The sequence below is a fragment of the Morone saxatilis genome, unplaced genomic scaffold (assembly GCF_004916995.1).
Source record: "Morone saxatilis isolate NCDOM2014 unplaced genomic scaffold, NCSU_SB_2.0 Contig1, whole genome shotgun sequence".
In the NCBI taxonomy this organism is placed as follows: domain Eukaryota; kingdom Metazoa; phylum Chordata; class Actinopteri; family Moronidae; genus Morone; species Morone saxatilis.
The window spans coordinates 4,040,824-4,050,345 of NW_023339651.1; the positions used below are offsets into that span (position 1 = coordinate 4,040,824).

Genomic DNA, 9,522 nt, shown 5'->3' on the forward strand with positions numbered 1-9,522 from the left:
TGTGTGTGTGTGTGAGTGAGATAGGGGGTAAAAAGAGCGACCTGTACATTGAACTAACCATGCTAAGAGAGCAGAGCTTCATCCTGTTCCTGTGAAGTGTGAGAAATAGAGCCAAGCGCAGCATTCTGCTCCACGGCTGCCTCAGCAAAAACACAATATGTTGGCTCTAAAGGACTTCGCTGGCAGGAACTCTCATCCCGAAGAATATCATCAGCTTCATTATACTGTGTGCTGCTTATTTGGCTACAGTATCTACCGGGACAATAAATATGGGGAGGGGGAAAATAAGAAATCGCTGCATGATGAATAGGAAGAAATTGCAGCGCTGCGCAATAATGCTGAGTCAGCTCCTGCTTCACTGGAGAATTTTCTACATGTGTGCTTATGATCCTGTCATCATAAATCAACTGGTTGCTGAAATGACCAAGACTTTTTTTGTGTTGATCCTTAAGTTTTTATTTTCTTTTTCATGATTACATTCTGTGTGTGGGCTTTTCTTCTGGGATTCAAGGACAATCTATTGACTCAGCAGGTGAAACTACAAACTACTCTCACAATGTAGAGTGCTTGAATTAGGCTCTTGACCTTTGATGTGTATTATTCCAGCTACTGTAACCTTTGCAACGCAGAAGAGTCCTTCACTATTAATGTAGTCTTTTGAAAAGGCAGAAAAAGGTAACCAGATATTTAGACTGAATGGCCATTTTGTTACAACTCCATTATTACTATAAGTCACTGTCTGCTTTCCAGTGTTTGACTGCCACATTTAAGGTTTACTTTCTTCTATTATAGTCGTAAACTGTGTTTCCATCAACGTCTTCTTATGCACATTTTAAAGTATCTCATTAAGAAAGGTTGATGGAAACAAGTTCTTACAATCGCTTGAGGTGTTTTTTGCCTTTTGTTTAAAAGTAGTAAAGTGGAAATGCGCTTAATGAAAGAAGTTTGACTTAGTTTGACTGATCCGCTGTTTTGCTCCAATAGTGTCCTCATCGTCCGCATGGCTCTATAATACATCCATGATCACTCCACGCAGATCTGATGTAACCTTCCTCGCAATAACACATGAAACAAACATAAATGTCATATTTCCATCCTGTTTTACTCAATGTCTTTCACTGTTTGAGGTTACACTGGCACTCTTTTGATTCACCCTCTTGTTCTGATTTTCTAGACTCACAAGACACAATTCTCTCAACGCTTCTCTTGTTTGGAACTGTATGCTAACCTAGTCTGTCATGGTCTATAAAACCAACCTCCATCAGTCACATGACCACAATCTTGCATATCCCTAAAGGTCCCGATCTTTTTCATTCTGACACACCATGGTACTGTCACCAACATTAGTCCCACCAAAAAGGCTCTGATTGGCTCAGTAGTTTCTACAAATGGGGAAAAGGCCTGAACGAGGGCAACAGCAAAGCTACTTAAATTGACAGCGGGCATAACATTTTAAGTCTAGAATCAGGTAAATGGGTTTAGTTAACTCAATATTTCCACTTGTGTTTCAGCTTTTTCTCCACCAGCACATAAAGCAGAAGCATGGGGAATAAAGAGCTATCAGCCTTAAGATACATACAGTACACAGTTGTGGTGAGGACAAACATATGCATATATTCCTCATTGTGTCTCATGTGGTTGGCCACCTCACCTGAAGCAAAGACCACCATCACTGAAAAAATATATATCTTTATTAAATTAAACATTAACCTTCAGGGACAATGATGCAGCAAAAAAAACCTCAAAAACTGATATTTGAAAAATAACTAACAATGTATACACTTCCCTGGGAGCTGCAGTGCCCCCTGGTGCTGCTAAATGCTTTTCTTGTTTTTCCTCCAGTGGTACATCATGCCGAGGGTGTTACTTGAGGATTGCATTGCCGAGTTTCTGAGCAAGCCAGCAGAATTTTAGAATGGACAGCTCATCTGTTAATGTTAGACTTTGCAGCCAACACTTCCTGCTTACAGAGAAGGGCCTGCAATATGGCACCCATAGTACAACCTGGCCAAACTCTATCAATGGCTCGTAATAGTGCCCAAGGAGTTATCAGATTTCCCCTGGCAACGTCTGTCAGGAGTGATGAACTGTACAGGAGGGCAGCCAGCTTAATGCTCACGAAATGCTGTGCACCGGGCATTCCAACTGGGATTACACCCTGGTATAGAGTAACCTGTCTGACTCCACCCAGCACCACCCTCTGAAAGAAGAGGAAACTCAGTCCAAAGTGGAAATACCCTCATGTTGCCTGGAACCATCATGGTGTATGAGCAATCATATGGTTCAACTGCAGGGCTACTAGATAAGTCTAAATCTGTTTACATATTTGCTGCATTTCCACCGCAGTGATTCTACAGAGGAACCACTCAGGATACGCTGTCGTGCTTATGAGATATACATTATGAAAAATGGGGGTTTATTGTGTTTTACTAAAGGAGCTAAACAACTTTGAGTACAGTAATTCTACAGAACATACAGCTACATTTGAGCAATATGGTGGACATTACCTGTGAAGTTACAGTGAAATGCAGCAATTCTACAGGAGCACACTGCTAAATTACAGTAATGTGCTAGCTGTGAGATCACAGTAAACAGCTGTTATTTCACAATGATTTACTGTAAAAAAATGATACAGTAACTTACTGTGAAAGTAATGCAACTAGTAGCCACTAATTTACTGTGGTACCACTTTTAAAAACACTGAGCTAAAACACGGAGAGACACATAGAGAGATAAAGTAAGACAAGGGATGTTGCACTGGTGTTGCTCCACCATAGTAGGGTATGTGAATGGAAACAAATTGAACATGCTAACAGAGATTAAATGCCATCACCCAGATGAAAAGTGTGTACCGGTAATAAAAAAGGCGATAACTCTGCTACATCAAATTTGAACAGGTCAGACCAGCAAATGAGTTTGTTTGGATTTTTTTCATGTAATATACTGAGCATACAAAAGGACAGCAGACAATTGCTGCAGGAGGGGTTTGAGAAGATGTAAAAACTTCCATTCATTGTAATTACCAGGCTAAACCACTGCCTCAGTTCCTTGAGAAAGACTTACCCACTACAAACGTTGTACACCCACACAAGCAGGTGAGGGTTTCTTTCTCAAAAGATAGATTTTGGGTCCAAGTACCACTTTAAAATTGAGCATGGTACTTGTTGAGAGTACATGACCGAGGCTGCAGATAAAAAGTATGAATGACTACAGGTACATTGGTCACTTGCACATAAACAGCAACCAATACAGGTTTTTTTTAAGACACCTGTATCGATCAGAAGCTACAGTAACAACTCTATTTTCTTACTCTGCACTTTGGATAAATCAGATTGCCAGTGTGCTGAAGCAACCACTTCATGCCTATTGAAAGCATTGACAGTATTGACATAGGAGAGGGTGTGGGTTGAAAATGACTGAACGTGGGCAGTCATGTTACATAAGCAACAGTCCACTTCTCTTACTAAAACAGCATAAAAACACTGATACATCATGCATATATGTGCTACCCACCTCCCTCTAACAGATGGGATGTTTAATTTAAGCGGAGCGGTCATTATTAGAGGCCAGAGAGCTGCTTCGGTTAGCTGGTTACTGTAGTAAAAACTGTTAATACTGCAGAAATAATCACACATTACGATTATATTGATTATATTGGATTATATTTAAGATTTTGATTCTGATTATTAGCACAAATGGGTATTGTACAGCTGTTTTTAAAGGAAAAAAGCAACAATTTTGGATCATTTGAACAAATTATTTGACATTTGGGTGCCATCTACATCTCCACACTCTCTTGAGGTATTTCTAAGTACAAGTGGTTTAGACTGAAAGGATCCTCTGTCACCGTCTTACTGCTTCCCTCCTCAGTTACAAGACTCAACCGGGCGGGCTTTGAGTTACATAGTAAAAATGTAAAAGGCATACCAAGCCTGTGCGTATGTGTGTATATTGGACACACACACACACACACACACACACACACACAGAGCAAGTGCAGGGTGTGACAGCCCATATCAATTTGTTTTCATCCTCTTAGACTTGAGTTCATCCAGTTCAGTCAGAGATTCACTCTGACTGTGTTTACATGAAGTGCACCAGTGAACACAAAGATTTTCAGTCCTAAACCAAGTGGATATTTAATATTGAGCTGTGTGCAATTTCTCTACCTGATGACTAACTTCCACAGCTCAAAACTGGTTCTCGCACTTCCTCCCTCTCCCAGCGGGTCTTTGGTTGTCATAGTTACATCCATTAACACACCTGCTAAGCTCTTAGGTCCCCTATGTCTCTCTGCTTCATCATCCTTTCCTCCCTCCCCATTTCTGTGATAGTTACAGACAACCGGTGGCATGTAATTACAGCTAGAGTAGACATGGAAAGAAAAGAAAAAAATGCAAATATGGAACATGTCACGGTGTGTCATGTTTTGTTTGACACTAAACATTTTTATCTTGCTCATTCGTTCTTTTGGTTGACTTTTACAGGAATTAAATTGACTGTAATTTCAAAATTATTAGCTTTATCAATAAGTGAAATAACTAATTTAATAGGCTTAACCTTTTAGCACTAGCTTACTTATTTACAGTGACCCTTAAAGCTTAACACACTGCAACACAGAACCAAAACACAGAGAGCAATGGCAACACTACAAATCACTTTATAGTCTCCCCTGGAAACAGTGTCTGTTGTCGTCTGTGCAACTTGCAGCATTTTGGTATCTGGCTGCGTTTTCTCAATTGGCAGCATCTTTTTTCGACACGTGTGTTGCAAGTTGGTACAAATTTTTTCTGTTTAGTAGAATGAAGTTACGATGTCACGATGGTCTGCGAGTAAAAATGACCATTTTAGGATATCGATATCTGGAACAATACAAACAATCAATGAAATGAAAATGTTAAGAACTGAGCTTGAACTGGATCTATTATGGTTTCTCGTCGGTCTTCCTAGTAGGCACATTACTAATGTGCATCCTGATAAACTGTTTAAAGTCTTGGCATTCTGTGCAAGGAAGAATATATTAGTTTAATGGATTTCCTGTAAGGCCCCAGAGATCTCTGGTTGGTACAGGATAATACTGGAGCATTCTGGACCTTCTGATTAGTCTAACACACTCCAAGACAGCTAACTTTACCAAAATGTGGAAACCTTCTCTTGAATATGTAAATATGAATCTGCCATTTTGACTGGAGCTTTCATATGAAGTAGGCTATATGAGATGCAAAGGCCCAACTACAGTATGGTGGTTGACACTGTGATAACTGACTGAAAATGAGGTGCAACGTGTGACAAATGTGCCTGTTTTTTTTATATCTCTGAGCTGTACTGTGTTAAGTTTTTTAAATTGCTGTTTTCCTGTTCTGTCTCTTGTTTGTTATATTGACAGTGGAAAATTCAATAAAACCATTTTTTTTCAAAGGCAATTTTTGTCTCTGGAGTCTGGTGGCTAGTGATAGCGATTTCGGCTGTTTCTGGTTAAACAACAACATCACAACTTCATGAAGCTTTCCATCTAATTTGAATTAAAACATAGTGATTATAATTCAACTGGCATGTTTAATAACCAATCAGCTGAGACAACAGTATGTTTATTGACATGGACTTCATCTGAGGTCCTCCAACTGAAGTATTACAGCATTTCTCTCACTATACATCTTCCCTACTCACATCATTCTCACCTTAAAACCCACCCACATCCATGCAAGCATTCAATTGTTCTCTTCTGTAGTATGTGATGGTTCTTCCCGGTAACTCATCCACATCAGTGCTACTGTTTACTGTGGTTTCATCACCACAGATACCATGTGTCCCTAGCAACAGGTGGAGAGTGGAGGCAACACTTATCTCATCAAAGCAAAAACATGTTCCTCTCCTTTTTTTTTTAGATTACTTTCTGTTCTCCTGATCTCTCTACTTATCTTGTCTATTCACTCCTTTAATAGCCTTCCTTTATTTTTCCTCCTCTTCACTCTCTGCCTACCCTTCTCTTCATCTGCCTTCTTGCCTCTTCCCTAAAATAGAGCCATCAAGCTCCTTTTCGTCTACTTTACTTCGCTCTACACTCATCTTTTTCATCTGCTTTTGCTGTCTTCTCATTCCTTTCCTTCCATTACTCCCCGACTGTCTCTTCACCACAGGATCACAGCGACACAACAGTCATCTCTTATCAGATGAGACGCCGTCTCACAACACAATCGTGAGGTTATCGTTCCAGCTCTCTTTTCTCTATCCTCTTTATCATTGCATTCCCTCTCTTTCTTCCCTCCTCACCTCCCGTCTTCTTTCATCCTGACTCTCTCCACTTTGACATTTTCTCCTCCCCCTAGCTTTTGTTTTACTTTGCCTCTCCATCTCTTCCTCCCCACCCTTTTTGACTCCTCCTCTACTTTTCTGGCTCTTTCTCTCCAGCTCCCTTTCCCTCTATCCTCTCTGTGGCGCCTATTTGCATCCTTAAAATACAAAAAGAATCATTAATCTCAGCACTGATATGATATGATATATAACATATAAACTCTGAAAGCCCTTTTAAAGGACACAGCATCAATATTAAAATATATACTAAATCATATACACTGTATGTTGCCTTCTTTGTCTGCTGGGAGAGCCAAAACCACCTGTTACACAGAATAAACAGAGAAGACTGTGGTGTGTGTGCAGGGAGACAATTAAGAACAGCTGACTAAACATTAGGCTGCATCTTATAGAATAAAGGTGCTTAGCCAGCAGCCCTTTTCACAGCAGTGGGCTCTGCAAAAAAACACACACATACTGTATATGCGGGTATATAAATGCATAGAAACACTACCACAGTTTGGACCGTCAGTAGGGCTGCTGTCAAACTTATACACTTTTCTGTTTTGATTGATTGAAATGTATCTATAGGAGCACGAGCACTGGAATTGAATGTATAGTCTGAATCTTGTTTACATATTGTTTGATAAAATAGTTTTGAGGCCCGCTGACAGCAGCATATAATATTCATAGGTACGTTTTCAGTAGTGTATAATCACCTGAATATAGGGATATTTGTTATTTTGTTACCTTAGAATGAGACCTTTTTATCTAAATGTTGCACGCTTCAATGGAGTCGGCCATGTTGAACCGTTATGTTTCTAAAGTAGCCCAAAAGTGACAAATGTCACACTTTTTGCGTGTTTTTGCGACTATCGCAGTTTCTCCTACACACTTCAAAGCCCGCTCTCATTCCCATGTCGTCAATTACAGACATAAGGTCGTCTGTGTCGTACTCAGGACAACGCCTCTATTAATGAGAACTGTGAGTTAGCAAGCTTGTTAGCTTTGAACGTTTTTTTTCTTTTTCAGTAACTCTTTGTTTAAAGAAATGATATACAATCCTGAGTACAAAATGCAAGGGGGGATAAAATAGTATATAGAAAAGTACAAATAATGGGGAGCTATTGTGTTTGACGAGCATGTTACTGGCAGGCTAGCATGTTAGCGGTTAACTCACTAGCTACAGCAGTTCACCAGCTAACCCTGCGAGCAGTCACTACATTTTTTACTATTGCATTTAGGCTAATTTGTGTTTAGATAACGTTTAAAATGACATGATTTAAATGGTAAATGGAGAACAGAATTTTGTAGGTATATTTCTCAAAGTAAGGTATCGGTTTAGGTACCAAAACTCAGGTATTGTATCGGCATTAGTATCAAAAAGGTGTCAAACAATACCAAACCATTTTCATGTTATCCCAAACATCTTATCCAAAAAAACACTTCTAAGTCCAGCAAAAACAGTCACCAACACATACATACTACACACACACACACAAAACTCCACCCACTCAGCCAGACAGCAAGCGAATGTAGAACTATAAATCCAAATGTCTTTGCTAAGCACAGGGAAACCCATTTTAATCACTGAACGGACTCCGAGAAGGCATTTTCTGCATTATCATCATGACAATTTGTTGCCATATTGGCTCATTCAGTTGTAATGCTGAAAGATGTTGCTGTGGATCCATCACAGCTGTTACTCAAAGGAAGATTAATTGATGTTACCATGAATTTAAAATAAATGTTATCAGCGCAGCTTTAACAAAAATGAAAAAGAAATATCTGTAGGATTCATATACAAATAGTATATATATATAATTAGTGTCTCTCTCACACTCTGATCATGACCACAGCTCTTTCCTCCCACTTTCACTTTCACCTCCTGTCCTACACTCTTTATTAACCTCTCAATTCTTCCCTCTTATAGCCTTTCCTCGTCATCTTTTAACTTTTACCTCATCTCTTTCTCATTTGCTTATTATGTTTCTCCCTTTCCCATCCCTTTATTTTCTGTATGGACCTAATCTCTCTATCATTTCTTATCCTCTGCTCTGCTCTCACTGGGACTATTAGCAGGTTAACAGGTGTTTGATGCCTGCAGTATCAATTTATGGTGCAAAAAATATACATTTTAATTCACTTAATATGAACAAAACAAGGATATTATTTATTTATTTGTTTTTAAATAAGGGGCCAGATTGCTGCATAAAATTCATGTCTGTAAAAATATAGCTAATACATCCAAATACATGAATGTATCCCTGCGACATCCTCACATTACAAATGCTTGTCCTCTTGATGTACCATTTCAACAAAAAGTAGTATTCAGTATGAATAAACTGCCCTTTTTATTGAATGAATGAAGAACAAAAGACTAACTAACCATTAGAGTCCCTGCTATGCCATGATAGTGCTCTGTCATCAAATGGCCAGTTAACAAAGGCTGACAGCGACCACAACAAAAGAGCTGCTCTCCATCAACAAAATCCACAGAAAGGAAAACAAAAATCTCAAACATGTCAAAAGACTAAATTAATCATCCTCTAATATCTAATCAGACATACGTTTGAAAAATATTCTATAACTTTTAGGTAATAAATAAAGCAAGTGAAACCACAGCCCTCATTTCATGTCTGAATCACTAAGAATGAAATTTTGTTTCCACTAAAGCAGCCACACCATGTTGTTTACAAACCCAAGTGAGGCTTAATGAATTCTGTTACCTTCTTTCCTTTCTTCTTGCGATGAGCTGACTTCCCCGTAGCCTTCTCTTTAACCTCCTCGCTCATTTCAGCAGCTGTGAGAGTGTGTGCGAGTCCCAAACAGCTGTGTGTATGAGTCCAAAAAAAGGGGTTTTTAATCCAGCATGGATGAGCGGAGAAGAGTGGAGTGGCGGCCACTCTAAACGTGCACAGCGACCAACTCACTCAGCTGCTCACACCCACTTTCACACACACATACACACACACTCTCTGTCCGCGAGGAGAGCAGCCAACAGGGCTGCCCGGCTGGAGCGATGGGGAGACGCACATTCTCGTTCTTTCTCTCTGTTTGTGTGTTTGTGTCTTGTTCTTTCTCCTCGCACACTTCACTTCGACCTGTCCGTGGCTGTGGTTTCCTCCCACATACTCCACAAGTGAGAGCAGAACAGCAACAAGCTATGGGGGCTTGAGTATTAATAGCAATCAATATCAGCTCATCGGCAGTTTTGTGTGTGTGTGTGTG

The 9,522-nt window shown here is 39.6% G+C and overlaps 1 protein-coding gene across 1 annotated transcript in view; it reads right to left on the minus strand.

Annotated features, from left to right (window-relative positions):
* The window catches only part of LOC118326109 (ankyrin-3-like), a gene marked incomplete in the record, with an annotated part of 136,512 nt that extends 127,072 nt beyond the window's left edge, over positions 1 to 9,440 (minus strand). The window contains 1 exon segment of the mRNA XM_035659026.1: positions 9,021 to 9,440. Coding sequence (XP_035514919.1) covers positions 9,021 to 9,086 — 66 coding nt within the window.
* Between the last annotated feature and the right edge of the window lie 82 nt (positions 9,441 to 9,522).